The 20079-nt window shown below is 38.0% G+C and overlaps 1 protein-coding gene and 1 non-coding gene across 2 annotated transcripts in view; both read left to right on the top strand.

Moving 5' to 3' along the window:
- CRACDL (CRACD like) overlaps nucleotides 1-20079 on the top strand; it is a 75125-nt gene that overhangs the window by 11353 nt on the left and 43693 nt on the right. The window contains exon 2 of the mRNA XM_064371278.1: nucleotides 11671-11750. Coding sequence (XP_064227348.1) covers nucleotides 11671-11750 — 80 coding nt within the window. The remainder of the gene's footprint in view (nucleotides 1-11670; nucleotides 11751-20079) is intronic.
- LOC135272824 (U7 small nuclear RNA) lies at nucleotides 18100-18164 on the top strand. Its single transcript, XR_010340783.1, has one exon. It is a non-coding gene; the product is annotated as a U7 small nuclear RNA (small nuclear RNA).

Here is a 20079-nt window from a genome sequence, read left to right as displayed (position 1 = left end):
TTCCAGTTTTATATAGTGGAAAGTTATGATAGTGATTTGAGATTTTTCTCCTTCTCCTTCTCCTTCTCTTCTTCCTCCTCCTTCCTCTCTTTCTTCTCCTCCTCCTCCTTCCTCCCTCCTCCCTCCTTCTCTGTTCTCCCTTCTCATTTCTCCTCCCTCCTCCATCCTCCTCCCTCTTCCTCCCTCTTCCTCCCTCTTCCCTCCTTCTCCTCGTCCTCCTCCTTCTCCTTCTCCTTCTTCCTTTCTTTCTTTTTAAGACAGAGTCTCACTCTGTCACCCAGGCTGGAGTGCAGTGGTGCAGTCTGGGCTCATTGCAACCTTTGCCTCCCAGGTTCAGGAGATTATCATCCCCGAGCCTCCCAAGTAGCTGGGATAACAGGAATGGGTCACCACACCCAGCTAATTTTTGTATTTTTGGTGGAGATGGGGTTTCACCATGTTGACCAGGCTGGTCTCAAACTCCTGGCCTCATGTGATCTGCCTGTCTCAGCCTCCCAAGGTGTTGGAATTACAGGTGTGAGCCAGAACCCTCGGCTCTTTCTTCTTTTTCACGTAGGTGTTTATAAGCACAACTTTTCTCCAAGCAGTGTTTTATCTGCATCACCTATGTTTTGGTATGTTATGTGTTTTTTTTTTAATTCATCTCAAGGGACTTTATAATTTTTCACATAATTTATTCTTTGACTCATTTGTTATTTAGGAGTTCATTGCATAATTTCCACATATTTATGAACTTCCAAAAATTGTTTCTGATTTCTAATTTAATTCTGTTGTGGTTGGAGAATATATTTTGTATGAAATATTCTTTTAAATTTATTTAATCTTGTTTTACGGCTGAGTGTATGGTATCATTGTTAATGTTCCATAGGTAGATAAGATACCTAGATATACATATATACACACATATACATACATACATACATACATACATACACACACACATCTTTGGTCTAGTTGTTGTATAGGGTTGTTCAGGTCTCTTATATCACTGTTTATTTTCTATTTATTTGTTCTATCTTGTGTTGATCATTTAAACCATTAGCATTTAATGTCATTGGTATGGTTAAATTGACAAATACCATTTTGCTTTTTTGTTTTTTATTTATATCATGAGTACTTTCTTCTTCTGTGACTTCTTTACTACCTCGCTTTAAGTTTATATTGTCTGCCATACATTTTAATTTCTTCTTATTATTATATTTTAAGATGGAGTCTTGTTCTGCTGCCCAGGCTGGAGTGCAGTGGTGTGATCTCGGCTCACTGCAACCTCTGCTTTCCAGGTTCAGGTGATTCTCCTGCCTCAGCCTCCTGAGTAGCTGGGTTCACAGGTGCAAGTCACCATGCCTGGCTAATTTTTGTATTTTTAGTAGAGACAGAGTTTCACCATTTGGTCAAGCTGGTCTCAAACTCCTGACCTCGTGATCCGCCCACTTTGGCCTCCCAAAGTTCTGGGATTACAAGCATGAGTCACTGCGCCTGGCCTTCTTATTGATTTTTAACTCCATTTTCTTCTGTTATTTTTTAGTAGCTGATCTATGCCTTATAATATACATCTTAATATATCAGAATCAATTTAAGATTTATAGTAATTTAGTTCCAGTAAGATATAAAAACATTACCCCTTAGTTGTTTTACTACCTGCTCCATTTGTTGTACTATTATTGTCATCTGTATTACATCTATGTGTGTTATAGACCCAACAATGATTTTTTTATATCAATTTCTGTTTTTTAAAGAAACTAATAGAAGAGAGAACCGAAATATATTTATAGAGTTGGTACAAAATATACCAACCTTTTGCCATTTTTGTTTTTCTTTCTTTTTTCCTGTGGATCATGTTACCATCTGATGTCATTTTCTTACTCCAATGTAGCTGTGTTGTAAACGGGGTAATAAGTTCCCTTTTTGTGGTGTTTAAGGATCATTCCAACATGACTATGGAAATTGCACCTGGAGAGACAGATACCATTAAAGGATTTATTATACTCACAGGTCCTAGAGAAGGAGGCATGGTATGCCACCACGCATGGGATCATATTGGAGGAGCTCCTAGGGAGCAGACTTAACAGAGCAGGCGGGGCGTTAATAGTGTGGACCCCTGGGCAAGTGCTTTTATTAGGGGTCAGGGTGGAATAAACCTGCAAGAATCATGAGAGGATCTTACTGGTCCATTTGAATGTGTTGCTAGGTCATAGTCAGGGGACAAGAAGGGAAACTTGTTGCAGGGACCAGCCTTCTCACACTGGTGCACCTCATTGTTTGGGCATAATGGTCACAGCCTGTTTGTGAGGATGTTGAGGCATCAGGAAAATATGAAGTTTAAAAAATTTACAAAAACCTCATTTCTACCCTTCTCCTTTTGGTTGTTATTGTAGAATATACTACATTGCTATATGTTATAGTGCCAACAATGCAATTTTTAATACCATCTTACGCAACTGCTTTTCAAATCAGCTATAAGAAAAAAATGAAAGAAATATTCAATTATACAATCTTTCATAATTTCTTACAAATTACCTTTATTGATGCTTCTGATTTTTTTGTGTTGATTCAAGTTACTGCTTGGTGTTGCTTTCGAGCAGAAGAACTTCCTTTAATATTTATTGTAAGAAATGTCTGCTAGCAAGAAATCATCTCAGTTTTTGTTTATCTTGAATATCTCTAGTTCATCTTCAATTTTGAAAGATAGCTTTGTTGGATACAGAATTCTTGGTTGACAATTTTTTTCTTTTGGTACTTTGAATATGTCACCCTACTGCCTTCTGGCCTCCATTGTTTCTGATAAGAAATTAGCTGTAAATTTTATGATGGTTTTCATCTACGTGATAAGTCGTTTTTTCTCTTGCTGCTTTCAAGTTTTTCTCTTCACTTTAGCTTTCACATTTTTACTCTGTGTCGGGGAGCAGATCTCTGTGTTTATCTTACTTGAAGATTTTTTTTTAGCTACTTGGATATGTAAATTACTGTTTATCCTCAAATTTGGGAAGTTTTTGGCTACTATTTCAGAGAATCATTTTTCTACATTTTTCTCTCTCTTCTCCTTTGGGACTCCCATTCTGAATATTGGTATATTTAATGTTGTTGTGAATTTTTCTAAGGCTCTGTTTATTTTTTTCCTTCAAAATACATAATCTCTATTGATCTATTTTTAAATTTGCTGATTTTTTATTGTGCCAACTCAAATCTCCTGTTGAACCTCTTCAGTGAATTTTTCATTTCACTTATTGTACTTTTCAACTCAAGAATTTCAGTTTGTTTATTTTTATAATTTCTACCTCTATTTTAATAATCTCAATTTGATAAGCTTGTAGTCATCCCTTCTTTTAACTCTTTAAGCATGTCTTTGTTTATTTCTTTGAGCACATGTATAATAGCTGCTTTGAAGGCTTTGTCTGAGGAGTTCAACACCTGCGCCCTCCTAAAGGCAGTTTCTATTGCCTGCTTTTTTTTCTGTGTGTGAGTCAAGACTTTTCACCAAGTTCTTCACACTATCATTCTGAAATTACTGCTTCTCCCTCTCTCTCTTTTTTTGTATAATTTTTGTATAACTTTTTATTTGATAGAATACCAAATTTACAGAAAAGTTACATAGTAGAAGGAATTTATCATATAATTTTTAGTCAGATTAACCAATTTTTCACATTTTGCCTCATTTGATATATCCTTATTTTTTATATGTTTTAATATCTATGTGTTTATACCATTTTTTGGACCATCTGTTAGTAAGCTGGAAAAATCACATATGTACTTCCAAAGAGCAAGAACATTCTTTTAAATAACCATAGTTACAATGATCAAAATCAGCAAATTTTAAATTGATGTGATGTTATGTAATCCACAGTCTGTATGCAACTTTTGTCATTTGTCCCAATAATGACTTTTATAGCACTTCCTCATTCATCAGTCCTGGATCATATATTGCCTCTACTCTGAAGTAGTTTCTTGGCCTTCTTCCTGTCCTTGACATGTTTTTAATAGTACTAGAGAGTTATTCTACAGAAAGTCTCTCATTTGGGTTTGTCTGATGTTTCTTTAATTATGTTCTTTTTCATGTGACATTTCATTATTGGTCATTTGCATATATTTCAAATCATTTGTCCAGGTTTAAGGCAAGAAATTGTTTGCTTTTCATTTACTGGCTTCTATGGATTCTTTATACATGCTAGATACAAGTGGAATTTTTTTTTTTACAAATATTTTCTCTCTGCCAGTCACTTACTGATTCATTTTTCTAACATCATCTTTTGATGAGCAGAATTATTTCATTTTGATGAAGTGCAAACTATACATTTTTAAATTTTTTTTAGGCATGCCTAAGACATCTTTGGTTATTCCAAGGTCAAGAAGATAGGTTCTGATGATTTTTTAGAAGCTTTATATATATTTTATTTGTTTATCATTTTTCCACTTTTTAATGTATCCCAGCTGGTTTTCTTTTTGTTTCTCTGTTCTTCCTATTCTGCCTTCTTTAGGGTTAATTGAATTGTTGGGTGTTTCATTATAAATCTTATTTTAGCTTTTTAGCTAAACTTCCTTGCATTAAGTTTTTTGGTGTTTGCTCTAGGGATCACAGTTTTAATTCTGAAGTTTTCACTGTCTGCTTAGAGTTAATCTTGTACCACTTCCTGTAAAACAGCAGAACCTTGTGATAGGCTAGTCATATATACAAATCCACCTTTATATTATAGTCACATATTGCATCTACATACATTATAAATTCATAATAGTTTAATTGTTATATGCATTCAAATAAATTTAGAGAAGAAAAACATCTATTTTTAGATATTTACCCATATGTACCATATCCATTGTGCTTCATTCTTTCTATAGCTTTCAGTTTCAATCTGGTATCATTTTCTTTCATCCTAAAGAACATTTTTTTCCTGCATTTCCTGTAGTACATATCAGCTGGAAACAGATTCATGTACTTTTCAATTATCTAAAAATGTCTATATTTTGCCTGCATTATTGAAGAATAATTTTTCTGGATATAGAATATTGGGTTCTTTGTTTTCTGTCAGCACTTGAAAGAGGCTATTCTGTTGCCTTTTCTTATCCATTGTTGGTCATTTATATTGCTGGTTGCCTGTTTATGATGTGTCATTTTTCTCTAGCCATTGTCAAGATTTCCTCTTTGTCTTTGGTTTTACTACACTACGCTGTGTCCCACACTTCTCTGAGGTCTGTGATGTGCCTTGTTATGATTCTTGGAGTTTGCTAAAATTCTCAGATCTGTAGCATCATCTTTTCCACCATTTTGAAGAAATTTTTATTCATAAGTTCTCCAAATATTTTTTCTGCCTCTCCTCTCCCCTCCTCTCCTCTCCTCTCTCTCTTCTTCTCTCTCCTTTTCCCTCTTTCTCTCTTCTGCTTCTTCTCACTCCCCCCACTCCCTGCTTCTGGGACTCAATTAAATATATGTTAGATCAATCAATACTGTACCACTGGTCACTGAGGCTGTGTTCAAATTCTTTTTTTTTTCCCAGTCTTTTTTCTCTCTGTTCTTCAGATTGGATCATTTCTATTGATCTCTCTTCAGTTTGATTGATCCTTTCTTTTGATGTCTTCAGTCTGCTGTTAAGCCATTTAATAAATATTTTATTTTAAAAATTAGTTTTCATCTTGATGATTTCTCTTTGTTTCTTCTTTATATTCTGTTACTAATTTGAAATTCTTAATCTTTTTATTCATGATGGCTAGATTTTTTGTTTGAAGTCCCCAAACATATATCTAGTAGCTTCTTTAAAGTCTTTGCCTGCTATTTAAGCATTTTGGCCACTCAGGATTATTCTCTCTTAGGTGTTTTTTTTTTTTTTTTTTTTAATCACGACTATGGGTCATATTTTCCTACTTCTTTACATGTTTTGTAAATTTTGATTGTATGGTAGACATTATAAATGATATTTTATAGGAAATCTGGAATCTGTTATGCTCTCCTGAAGATTATTGATTTTGTTCTGGCAGGCTGTTACCTTGGCTGGACTCAAAATGTGAACTCTGTCTCTCCTGCAGTAAGCAGTAGAAAAATTTTAGTTCATTCCCCTCTGCCTTCTAGCTGTTATCTTCTGCCTGGTTTCTTGGAGTCTCCCCAGTATGTGAGAATTCAGGGGAGGGGAGCCAAGAATTAGGAAAGAGTTGATATGTGGATTTTGATGCTCCTCTCTCTGAATTTCTTTCCTTCCATAGACATTCCCCTCAGTTTCCATCTGCTTTGGCAGCCCTAAATTCCATTCTTGGATTCATCAAGCCAATGAGACTATGGCTTTCTATTTGAGCTACAATCACTCCACAACACACGTACCTGAGAGCTTTTCCAGAATAAAAGTCATACATAAATCACTCCTACTGCAATTCTTTTAAGTGTTGATTCCAAAAATAAAAAAACTAAAAGATAATAAAAAAGAAAAAAAGAGTTGATTCTACTTTCCTTTCTGCTTTTGGTTGCTCATTACGGCCTTCAAATGATTGTTTTTCATATTTTCTCCACAGTTTATACTTATCATCAGTGGAAAGTTTTACTGTGTGGTACAAGCTATTCTACCATTTGGAAGTCTAACCTACCTTGAAATTTGAAGGATATTTTTCTGGAGTTTAGTATCTATGTTGGCAGTTATTTCCTTTCATTGGAGTTTTCTACTTAAAATAGTTACCTCTGCGAGGACATCACTGCTGATACTGACCTGAAAGTTGGTGGGTACAGAGACCCTGGAGAAGATGATGCAGGGTAGATGGCAGAACCCTGCCATGGGAAGAGAGTGAGGGAGAGCACTGTTGGAGAGGGAGGTGGAAGACACTGAATAAAGGTGGGTGTTTTCCTACCTTCTCTAAGGCTGACTTCAGGTAGATTAAATCACCTCCTCAAACTGATAAGGGAAAAGTGAACCAAGAGTTACTCTCTCTAGGTCTTTCTATAGCTCTCTGAGGTTACATGAATTGATATTCAAAGATCTCAAAGGATTCTAATACCCCCAGAACCTTCTCTAGTTTGTCAGTTCTCTTGTTTGTGTGCTGGGTTCACTTCTTCGATTGGGCACTGTCCTGTGTACCAGTAAAAGAGCAGTGAATATAATACGCATAGCTCTCACCCCTCGAAACCCACAACCTTGGGAGGAAGGGATGCTAAGCAGACACCTCCCAAACAAGTTATTGATGACAACCTTGGTAAGCAATGTGAAATAAAGGTACCGGGAGCTATGAAAGAATCCACAGGGGTCTAAACAGACTGGAGGGTGGTGTGGGATTAGGGAATCTGTAGGGTGAACACTAAAGCTTTTATGCATAATTATGTGCTCAGATGTATGGAGTCAGGGTACAGATATTTTTCTTTGCATTATATAGGTAAATATAATGAACTGAAACCTTTAAAATACCATATTAAAATCCATTCTCATTCTTTATGTGAATTAACTTTTGTAGACATATTTCAACAGAAGCTGAGACTAATGATGGAACTCTGCTATAAGCTGGGAAGGAGCCTGTGGTCATTAGGGTGGAGGGAGAGGGAGTGTGGCAGCCCCCACATTAAGGGGTCTTTTTTAGATGCAGGACTCCCCTGGATTCTGTGGGTGCCCGGATACACACTGACAAGTGCTGTGCCCTGCAGCAGGGGCTGGAAGCTCAGCACTCTTGTGAGTTCATTAGAACCCCTGAAGAACCCCGGTTGGTCTAGATTTAGTTTAAAGAGTAAGTTTTCTTTGACTTGGAGCTCTCAGTGGCCAGCTCACTTAGGGCTGAGATGAAGGAGAGGGCTACTTGAAGCTACTGCGTGCTTTTGTTTGTGTCTGAGTAGCATTAAGATGAAGTCTGGAGGAGCTAAGAGAAGGACATAGGCAAGGTTCAGCAGCCTTCCAAGGTACAGGAAGGTGGGCGATGAGGACTAAGGCTGACTGATTAGGTTTAACGTTTTTTGTTCCAACTACAGGAGTGGAAGGGTGGAGGGCAGATGCTGGTGAGAGGACACTGAGGTGGCCTGACTTGACCTTGGAGTTTCAGTGAGAAGCACTGTCTTCGTGTGAGAAGCAAAAGGAGGTCTGGGAGAGATTGAGTATTTGCCACACTGCCTTTCTAATTCTAGTTTTACTTCTGGCGTTTCCTTGAACTTTACTGGGGGTATGGGAACACATGTTCAGAAAGGCAAGTCACTTGGCCCAGCAGAGACGATGTTCCATTGTCAGAGCTGTGAGGTGTTTGCACCTGGAATGTCCACGTGAAGTAAACAGTTCTCCACCTGTGCAGCCTGCGGTCTCAGGATAGACATTCCTCTGTGACCCTGAACATGTTTTCATCAGTTACCTGGCAGTGGTTTGAGCCCATTGGGTGGTAGGAATCAGGAAGCACAGGGGTCAGCTGGGAAAATAAGTGTTTGTCCCGTGACTGACAATGGCCACTTTAAGGTGAGCCATTCGCTTGGAAGGCTGGCGCTTACCTGCTGCCAGGGCGTGCCGGGCACGTGCGCTCTGGAAGCCTTTGTGCATAAACAGTAGCACACGGCAGTGAGGAGCAGGCTGCAGAAACCGACAGCAAGGCTCAGCTCGTGCCTGCTGCGCGCTGTATCCTGGTCTCATTTGATTATAGTATTATTATTCTTCTTTTGCATATGAAGAGACTGAGGCCTGGCACTGGTAGGTGGTGGGGTAAAGATGCCACCCCAGGACTGCCTGACGTCCAAGTCTTTGCCCCTTTCCTCCAACTCATGTTATGGTGTTATCAATATGAAGATGCTCGGGACATAAAGCATGAGTAGGTTCTGAAACCTTCCACGCGACACGAGCTCCATTTGTTGTCCCTTTGTCGGTAGGCAACCTTCGCCTCCTTGTGTTAGTCCACTGGCAGTCTTGGTGGTCGTGGCGGTCTGGGAGTGCTGTCTGCATCTTCTAGCTGGGAGTAGATGGAAGGACCTATGCAGGTGAGACTGGATCTCCTCCCATCCCCCCTGCCCTCCACCTACATCTGCACCTGAGCCCTTTGCCCCGTGCAGCTTTCTCAGAGCCACGTCCTTCAACCCAGGGAGAAGCAAGCCTGAGCCTGTGGACTGATCCGGACTTGGCGGGGGGGTGCCCCCTGCATACCCACCCACAGGGCTCATGCACACTCTCACACACACCTCTGGCATACACCTTGTTCTTCCCAAAAAGGACACTTTTCATTTGCCAGGTGTCCTCATTACCCGGATGTTTTGCATAATATCATGGTTTCTCCAGAGTGTTAATCCTTTTCCAGTTAGGTGACACATCACAGTAACCTCCAGTTCCTTTCCCCAGATGAAGACACCCCACCAGACCCAGTGCATGATCTCTCAGGGCTCCTGCAGCCTCTGAGTTCTGGCCTGACCCTGGGCAGGGCTTCTTGGCAGGCAGAGCCATTTCAGTGGGAGATCCTGTCCTTTGGATTCTCCAACTTCCCTTGAGCCCCACTTGGGACAACTCAGGACTCTCCCCTTCACTGGTCAGCACCTGCAAGAGGCAGGAACCACATAGGTCTCATCTGTCACCGCATCCCAGTGCCTCAGAAGCACCCGCCCGTGCTGGGTGCGCAGTCAGTGTGAGCATAGATGCCATGTCTGCTCTGCTACCTTGGGCAAGGATAAACCACCTAATATTAGAAATGTTCTCTGCTAGGTGCAGTGGCTCACACCTGTAATCCCAAGCACTTTGGGAAGCTGAAGTAAGCAGATTGCTTGAGCTCAGGAGTTCAAGACCAGCCTGGCCAACATGGTGAAACCCCGTCCCTACAAAAATTAGCCGAGTATGCTGGTGCAGGCCTGTGGTCCCAGCTATTTAGGGGGCTGAGGCAGGAGAATCTCTTGAGTGCAGGAGGTTGAGGCTGCAGTGAGCTAAAAATGTTCTCATCTCCAAAATGAGAATACTAAAAGTTCCTGGGGATTCAATGAGATAATTCTGATGATACTTGCATGCTTGATAAGTAATTTGCCGTTGTCACGGTTAACTCCAAATTCAGGCAAGGGAAAACCCTTGCACTGAGCTAGAGCTCAGTGGCAGCCTCAGGAGATGGCACCCAGGGGAACAAATGGCAACTCTGAGGCCACTCTCACCATCTTCCCTCTTCCCCTTACACCTTACGTTTTCCTTCTCCATTAAATACTCTGGTAGCTACCCCCTCTAAAGGACACTTGGGGATCAGAGGGTTGCTGACTGACTAACATATAGGAGGGTGGGGGGATTGAGGGGGTGACCTTTGGAACACCTGGGCCTTTGGGTTGGGCCACCAGCCTAGAACTATTCTCATTTTGCTGTTTAATAGCACTGTCTGTTACTTTGAAAGTGAACACAGATAATGAAAGCAAGGCTGTTCTTTGAAGCCTAAAACAGTGGTAAAGGATTTGAAAACCACTGTTTCTGTCCAACCCTCATTTTGTATATAATGACAGCATGATCATCAGTCAAACTTGGTGAGGTTCCAAGCATTTTCGGCAGAGCCGACACAAGACCACACATTTTTTTTTCAAGCCAAATTGTATGAACATTAGTGCTAGAGCTGGTGAAACTTTGTTCAGCTTTTAAGGGATTGGCTTGTAGGGAGGATGAACATTGGAAGAAACCTAAGTATTAGAGCCAACTCGGGCACAGACCCACAACGCCTTTTCTCTGTTCATATTTTCTTTGCATTTCTCCCATCATTTCCCATTCCATGCTGTGTACAAGTGGTAATGTGAATTGGTTAAATATTCGAGCCCCTCTTTTTAAGTGTGAGGATTCATCACACCTAGCAGCAAGATATAGCTTTCTAAATAAATGGTGTGACAGCCTGTGGAGGTAGAGCACCCTGTAACAGTCGGTTATGGAAGGCGGGGACACCATTAGTTCAGTATTCTGTAGCAGGAATATTGGCCAGTAATCATGTATTTGATTTCTATAAAGTGCGAGGGATTTTTTAAATTCAGGAAGCAGCTGAATTTATATGGATGAAATGATCATCGTGTCTGGGATGATTTGCTTAGAAATCACTGCATAGGAGTGGGATGCAGTGTGGGTATAAGGATGAAGCAAGAGTAGCCATATGTTGAGTTCATTTTATGTTCTTCATATTTTTGTATCTGTTTTAAATTTCTCATTGCATTCAAAAAAGAAACTCAATGTAAATAAGTGATGTTATAGCATATATCAAAATAGGAGGTAGCCATTAAAATAACACGTGAAGAATTTTAATAATGTGGTATAAGTAAGAAAGTCAGGAAGTCAAGCTTTCTAATATGATATGTGTGTGCTTGTGGACAAAATATTTGCATAAAAAATGATTGGAAGGAAATGGAAACATTAACTGTTGTTATCCTTGGTTGGTTGGATTGTGGGCGATTTTCATTCTATTTTCCAAACTTCCTGTAGTAAACAAGAGAAAAAATCATTTCTTATAATTTAAGAAAAATCTTTTTGAAAGAAACCTAATCTGCGTTGTGTAAATTAGTGAAGCATTTGTTTCAGTGATCTGTTTTCCATTAAATCACCCCAGTCAGTGATTAAACGCTTGTGCTGTTACTGATCTTGTGGCTGTGGACATGGTTTTGGCCTGTACTGTGCTGCACTCTGCCCTGGACTGTCTTTGCTGGGGTGTATGCAGGCCAGATCATGGCAAACGCAGTCACCAACACCATTTCACTCATTGGTAACTTCTACTAACCACGTTCCTTTAGCGCGAATTTCCATCTAATTTCAGGGAGCTCGACATGATTTCCACAAGGGTGATGGACATTAAGCTTCGGGAGGCTGCAGAAGGCCTTGGGGAGGACAGTACAGGTAAGGCCCGGATACCCTTAGGCCCTTCACACTGTGACTGAGAGCACATACACATTATTTAAGGCTGCTCAGGACAGAGTTCCTCTGCTTCTCTCTCAAGCACAAGGACTTTTCCGCTCATTTTCCTCCTTCCTGGAGGTAACCATGTCCCCATGTTTGGTTGACTTGAATGCAAAAGAAGAGGCACTAAATGGATTCATTTACCATCTAAGAATATCCAAAGATATCTGTAGGAGGCTGAGCAAAGTACCTGACAGCCTGATCATCTGTAAGAAAAATAATTACATCAAGAGAGAGCCTTTGATCCCTCTCCTTTATGACTTTTATTCTGAAGGAGACCTTTAGTATGTTTTCTGCTGAGCTAAATTCTAGGCCATAAATCATCATCTCATAAGACATTCTAAGAGCTCTCCAATCATGTGATTGGTTTACTGTTATCCACATATTGCTATTTATGTCCTGATAGAGTTGTAAAATTGACATTAAAAATTAATCTCTCCACAATGTGCTTTTTACCTAGGTTAGCCATTCATATCCTCCCTTATTTTGGTAACCACTGTATCCATCTCTCTCTTATTTACATTCAAAATGCTAGTAGTGATTTTCTTTCATATAGTTCAGGAGAAACAGTTCCGAATAATATTAAATCCTAGCTGCTAGCCACTAGGTTCGGATACTAATTTCAGTAAAGACTCCATTTCAAATATTACGAATAGATTTTTTTCTTATTATTTCATATTAGAATCATTTTTTCCTCTGTCACTTTTCAATGGATACCAAATAAATCCAAATTTAAAATAAGGGTTTTTAGATGAGCCCTGAAAAAAAATGGAGTTTCAAATTTTCTCATACTATGGGACAGTGTTTATTACTTATTTTAAACAAGAAATATTTGAATAAATATTTCATCAGCCTGAAATGACCTCCCTAAATGCTAGTTCTGAATACATACAGAGTTTACTGAAGAAAAGAGGCTAAGTTTTCTTTTTTTCAGATAGTGAGCTTAAGTTATTTAGACCAACCCTCTTCCACTGAAAACTTAAAATTCTAGATAAGAATATTCTTTAAAATGTTTTTCAAAGTAAGAAATAATAAAGACCAGAATTGGAATGAAAATGGGCCTGGTGCAGTGGCTCCCACCTGTAATCCCAGCACTCTGGGAGGCCAAGGTAGGAAGATTGCTTGAGCCCAGGAGTTCAAGAACAGTTTGGGCATAGTGAGATCCTGTCTCTACAAAAAATTTTAAAAATTAGCTGGATATGGTGGCACACACCTGTAGTCCCAGAAGGTTAATACTATGGTGGGCCATGATTACACCGCTATACTCCAGCCTGGGCAACAAGCAAGACCCTGCCTCAGGGGGAAAAAAAAAACGGAAAGGAAAATGGTAACCCGGGGAGACAATAGAGTCTAAAAGCCACTTTTGCCCTTAGATCATTTACCAGTCTTGGAAATTATCAATCTTGGAAATTTTCATGCCTTCATGGGGTGGAAGGTGAGAGTAAGGGTCAAATATCGAATTACAAGGCCTGTATAAGGTAGACTGTCTCATAGAAGACACTCTCTACAATAAAGGGGAGCCAAGGAGTTGCAAAATCTGAGTAGGTGTGAACTAGGGGTAAACCAACCCTTGTGTAGATTTGTAGCTTGAGTTTGCATCATTTGGGTAATTCAGAGAACCTCAATCCTTGAACTTGATTAATATTGCTTCTGCACTAGATGTAAACCCAGGTACTTTGCAGAAGCAAATAATATTCACTAAAGGAAGGCGCCTTCCATTTAGACTTCAAATTATTACAGAAAATGATCTTTTCAGTATCATGACAAGCATATAGTCAGTGATCATCAGGCATCTAAGGCAACAGGATATTATGAGTGAGAACCAACATGCCATTGATTGCATTGTGCTCCCACCACATTCATATGTGAAGTCTCCAGTATCTCCAAATGTGGCTTTATTTGAAGGCTGAGTTCTTGCAGATGTGATTCATTAAGATGAGATCATACTGGAGTAGGGTGGGCTCCTATTCCAATATGACAGTGTCCTTATGAAAAGGGGAACTGTGCACGTAGATATGCACACAAGGAGAACGCCATGCACACATGCAGGCAGACACGAGAAACAGATACATGAAGGCATAAATATCAGAATGACCCAATGCTTCCTATAAAACAACCATGCATGCTGTGTTTGAAGATTATAAAAATGTTTAAAAATATCTGAACGTTCCAGAGAACTATAAAAAAGTGCCATATCACCCAGCCAATGCAATAAAGCAAGAGAAAGAAATAAAAGGCAGAGAGATGGAAGAAAGAAATACAACTGTCTCTATTTACAGATGACATGATTTATGACATACACAAAAAAGCACTCAGAACTCTTACACAAATATAGCACGATTGCAAGATATAGGTCAATATATTTAGAGTCAATTGTATTTCTGTATGCTAACAATGAACGATTGAAAAATGGAAATTTTAAAAGTACCAAAAAATTGAAATATTTAGGCGTCTATTTAGTAAAATATATACAGAATCCACATTCTGGAAAATACAAATAATTGTTTAAAGAAGTTAGCAAAGACCTAACTACATGAGGACAGATAGTATGTTTATAGATTGGAAGACTCAATGTTGCTGTCAGTTCTCCCCAAACTGAGCTACAAAATTGTGTGTTAGTACATGTAGTTACAGTGCACTCTTTAAAAGTCAGTTATGGAAGGCAGACCTACAATTAGCTCAATATTCTGTAGCAGGAATACTGACAAGTAATAATTTATTTGATACTCATGAAGAATCAGATATTTTTTCATTTAGGAAAAAGCCAAGTTCTTATAGATTAAATAACAATAGTGTCTGGGATGATTTTTTTGAAATAACCCTCAGAAGTGGGGAGGAAGAGGGGTAAAGACGAAGAAGTCAAAATCCCAGCAGGACTTTTTGCAGATATTGGCAAGCTGATTCGAAAATCTGTGTGAAAAAGCAAAGAACTAGAATAGATAAAACAATTTTGGAAAAGATTAAAATTGAAAGCTTTGTACTACCTGTTTTTAAGACTTACTATAAAGCTCCAGTAATGAAGACAGTATGGTATCAGCAAAAGGATAGATGCACAGAGACAGAAGGGAATAGAGTTCAAACAGACCCATACAAATATGGTTAATTGATTGTGACAAAATCGTAACGGCAATTCATTGGAGAAAGGTTAGTATTTCAACAAATGGTGCTGGAACAATTGGACATTCATATGTAAATATACCTCATAGATGATACAAAAAACTCAAAATGTGTCATAAACTTAAATGTAAAACTCTAACTCGTTTAAAAGCATAGGAGAAGATATTTATGACCCAGGATTAGGCAAGGTTCTTAGATATGATACCTGAATCCATAAAAGGAAAAAAATTATAAATTGGACTTCATCAAAACTTTAAAATATGCTGTGTGAAATACACTTTTAAGAAAATGAAAAGACAAGTCACAGACTAGGAGAAAATATTTATAAATCACACTTGATAAAGGACTTACATCCAGGACTTACATCCACACTTGCTAAAGGACTTACATCATGTGTTTAGAACAAATAAGAAAACAAATAACCCAGTTACAAAATGGACATCAAATTTTAAATGATGCTTTACCTAAGAAGATGTACAGATGGAAAATAAGCATATGAAGAAATGCTCGACATCTATAATCATTAGGTAATGCAAAGTAAAACTACAATGAAATACCATGACCCACCTATTAAATGTCTGGAGAAAACCATCATAACAACAGGAGCTGGTAAGTGTGCATTGAAGGGAGGAATCCAAAATGGTACAGTCACTTTGGAAAAACATTTGGCAGCTTCTTGTGAAGTTAAACATACACTTAGCCTATGACTCAGCAATCCAAATCCTAGGTATTTACTTGACAGTAAAAACTTAGGTTTACACACACACACATACACACACACACACACACACAAACTATAGCAACTTTATTTATAATTGCTAAAAACTGAAAAGAACCCAGATGTCTTTCAGCAGGTTGAAATGATTCAACACACTGGTATATCCACACAATTTCAGCAACAGAAAGGAACAAACTATTCATTGGTATAACATGAGTGAGTCTCTGATGTGTTGTGCTGAATGAAAGAAGCCAGAATGAAAAGGGGGCGTACTGTGTGACTTAACCTATATGACATTCTAGAAAAGGCTAAACTATAGAAACAGAGAAGTTATAAGTGGTTGCCCGGGGTTAAAGGTATCGGAGAAGGCTGGACTACAAAAGGGCAGCATGAGGACAGTTCTGTATCTTGATTGCAGTGATAATTACACAACTCTATGTACACCAAAAATAATGAATTTGACTGTGTGTAATTTTAACAATAAGTGTTTTTACAAGGTATAGCAGATTTGAAAAACAAAGGTTTAGAAATAAATGTAATAATTAAAATTTTATTTTAAATTAAATTTATTTAAAATAAATGTATAATTAAAATGCTTAGATATAACAGCAGATTATATCAGATCGAGATAGATCACAAGAAATTATACAAAATGTACCATAGAACGGCAAAAGGATGGAAAATACAGAGAAGAGAACAAGGGGCATAGAGGGTAAGTGAAAGGTTGTAGCATCCATTTGAGCACAGTCTCAGGGGAGGAGAGAAGGGCTAAGAATTTTCTGGATTTTTATCAAAAAGACGATCCAACCCATAGGTTTAAGAAACCCGACCTGCCGGGCGCGGTGTCTCACGCCTATAATAATCCCAGCACTTTGAGAGGCCGAGGCGGGTGGATCACGAGGTCAAGTGATCGAGACCATCCTGGTCAACATGGTGAAACCCCGTCTCTACTAAAAATACAAAAATTAGCTGGGCACGGTGGCGCGCGCCTGTAGTCCCAGCTACTCCGGAGGCTGAGGCAGGAGAATTGCCTGAATCCAGGAGGCGGAGGTTGCGGTGAGCCGAGATCGCGCCATTGCACGCCAGCCTGGGTACAAGAGCGAAACTCCGTCTCAAAAAAAAAAAAAAAAGAAAAAAGAAACCCGACGAATCCCAAGAAGGATAAATCAAAGAAAATCCATACGAAATAAAACTGCAGAAAACCAAATAATCTTATAATGAGTCTGAGAGAAAGAGACAGATTATCTGGAAAAGAGCAAAAAAGTAATTAATGCCTGACTTCTCAACACAATGGAAGCCACAAAACAGGGAAACAATAGCCTAAATATCCTTGGGAAAAGTAACGGCCAAACTATTATGTTGGTGCAAAAGTAATCGCTGTTTTTGCCATTCAATGTCATGGCAAGAGATGCAATTACTTTTGCACTAACCTAATAGAATGTTATACTTAGGAAAAATATATTTCAAGAGTGATGAAGAAATGAAGGCATTTCAGACAAACAAAAACTGGATTGGTCCCAGTAAGCCCTCAGTAAAACAGATTCCACACAAATGCACCCTCAGGCCAAAGGAAAATCTTCCTAGTGGACAATCTGGAATATGAGAGGGAATGAAGAACAAAGAAAACAAGTGGATACATCTATGTGAACATGAAATAACTTTGGGGTTTTTTTTAACAATCAGAATTAAAACAATAGGGTATAAAAATGGAATTAAATTATTCTAAGGTCCTTGTATTGTCCTGTAATCAAAAGTGTAGTATAATTTCTAGGGTAACAACTGAAAGAACAGAAGCAAAAGGTGAGGTTTATAAACTAGCAGTGGAAGAAACTGAATGATTTTTTTAAAGAACAATTAAAAAACCCATAAGATGATAGACTTATTTTTCTTAATATATCAGTAATTACAGAGCATGTAAGTGGACTAGTTAATTACATTAATTGTTCCAGTTAAGAGTTAAAGATGGTCAGATTAAATTCCAAAACTCTAAATATATGAACCTTAACTATAAAGGTTCAGAAAAGTAAGGATAGTAATAGGATACAAAAACCTATACCTTGTGAACACTGGGTAAAGGAAGATGGTGTAGCTGTACAGCTTGAGTATTCCTTATCCAAAATGCTTGGATCAGGAGTGTTCCGGATTTCAGATTTTTTCAGATTTTTGAATACTTGCATTATACTTACCAGTTGGAGGTCTCAAATTTGAAAATCCAAAGTCTGAAATTCTCCAGTGATCATTTCCTTTAAGCATCATGTGGGTGCTAAAAAAGTTTCAGATTTTGGAGCATTTCAGATTTTCAGATTTGATGTGATAAACCTGTACTAATAGCAGTCAAAATGAAATGTAAGACAAAAAACATAACTCAACATAAAGAGGGCCATTCCACAAAAGGTTCAGTTCCCCAGCAAGATAATAATTTTACTTTTCTATTCATTAACATGATATAGAAAGTTGTATTACCGCTCTTTTAGAATTTGTCTAGCAGGCTTTCTGGTTTTTGCCGGAAAGCAGCCTCTCCAACAAATAAAGTTGTAAAGTAGAAATTGACAACTAAAGATAAATAAGAAAATCTATAATCAGAATGGGTTTTTTTTTTTAACACATCTCTCTCAGTAATTGATAAAACAAACATTTCAAAAATCAGTAAAGATATAAAATACTCGGACAAAGCAATTTTTTAAAAAAAGATCTTGTTCTAATTGACATATATTGAACATTGAAGAAAATGCATTATTTTCAAGCACACCAGGAACATTTTAAAAAATTATTCATATGGTAAGCCATAAAGCAAGTATCAACAGATTTGAATGGGTTCAAATCTTTCAGAGTATGTTATTGGACCACAGTGCAATTAAGCTAGAACTCAATAACAGAAAATCCTCAACTGCTTGGAAATGAAGACTTACTTTCCTAAATAACCCATAAGTCTAAGAAGTATCATAGTAGAAATTGGAAAATATTTTTTACTAAACAATAATGAAAATACTACATTTTAAAACATGTATATGCAGCTAAAACAGACTTAGAGGGAAATGCATTGCCTTAAATATATTATTAAAACAGGAAAGTCTAAAAAGTAGTAAACCAAGTGTTCATCTCAAGAAGTTTAAGAAAATAGCGAAGTAAACCTGAAGAAAGTAGGAAGGAAGGAATAAAGATAAGAACAGAAATTAATACAATATAAAATAAAAATTCAATAGAATTAACAAAGCTAAACTTTTTTAAAGCAATTAAAATTGATAAACCTCTGGTGCAATTGATAAAGGAAAAAAGAAGAGACACATTTATGGTAATATCAGGTTGAAAAAAGAGCCATCAGTCACTATAGATGTTGTGAATGCTTGAAAGATAAAAAGATATTATTAATAATTTTTGCCAATACATTTGAAAATTTGGAAAAAATACATTTTCAGAAAAATGTTACTTAAAAAATCAGATTCAAGAAGCAGAAAACTGGACTAGTCCTGTAACCATTAAAGAAATTGAATTACAAATCCTAGCAGGAGAAGAAATATAACATGAACAAATGGATGGCTGACTAAGCCCTGCCAGTGAAACAAAAGTGTACAGCAGTTATACTTGAGGTCTACCAGTTATACTTGAGGACGCCATTAATGCTGTAAGCAGCATCTTTGATGGTCATGATATTGAGGTTGTGTATCTATTCAGGCCTTTGAGGATGCATACCAATTTGTTGACTAGGCAGAAGCCACAGGGTGTCCTGACCAAATGCAGAAAACTCTTAAGAGTCTTTCAAAATAATAAATGCTCATTGAGAACCATCTGCTAACAACATAAACAGTTTTTACAATTATAAAGTTAAGAACACTTCCACTAGAAGTTGAGAAAACTGTGCTGTAGAATTGAGTTCTCCTTGGAGAAGGATTTGTTCTACCTGTAATGATGCAGGAACTCCTGCTGAAGTAATCCTAAGTTATTCCCCCATGAGACTAAGACCATGTAAGCTTCCCAAGGAAGCAATAATATAAACACAATAGAAAGATCCTGGGTTTTTTAAGGAATTCAGTTTATTAAATTATTATAAAAACTAATAAATTGTTTTGCAAATTTTCAGGATGTATTAGACAGCATCCTGGTAATCTATGATGCAGCATCCTTCCACTGTCGGTTCTGTAACTATTCCAGGAAAGGAGTGAACTTTGCTGAGCAGCAAATGTGAAATCATGGAAACCTGGGAGAGAATGAAGGTGTCACCAGAGAAATGATCACAAAACGTTGAAAAGTGTGGTGAATTCTAATAATCCAGGAAGCATGGCAGAGTTGGGCTCAGCCTGGCCACGTCCCTCCCCTGTGGGGATGACCAGTCTTGTTATTTTTCTCAGCAAGAGTCATTAGCTCATCATGCATTTGGTACCCCAGAGAGCCACCTTCTTGCCCATGAGGTTGGGCCTCCTCTGACTGTCCTTGATG

The sequence above is a fragment of the Aotus nancymaae genome, unplaced genomic scaffold (genome assembly GCF_030222135.1).
Source record: "Aotus nancymaae isolate 86718 unplaced genomic scaffold, 86718_ANA_hifiasm-v0.15.2.pri h1tg000131l, whole genome shotgun sequence".
In the NCBI taxonomy this organism is placed as follows: Eukaryota; Metazoa; Chordata; class Mammalia; order Primates; family Aotidae; genus Aotus; species Aotus nancymaae.
Note: the sequence above shows the minus strand (reverse complement) of the source record. Positions and strands in the feature narration are given on the sequence as shown.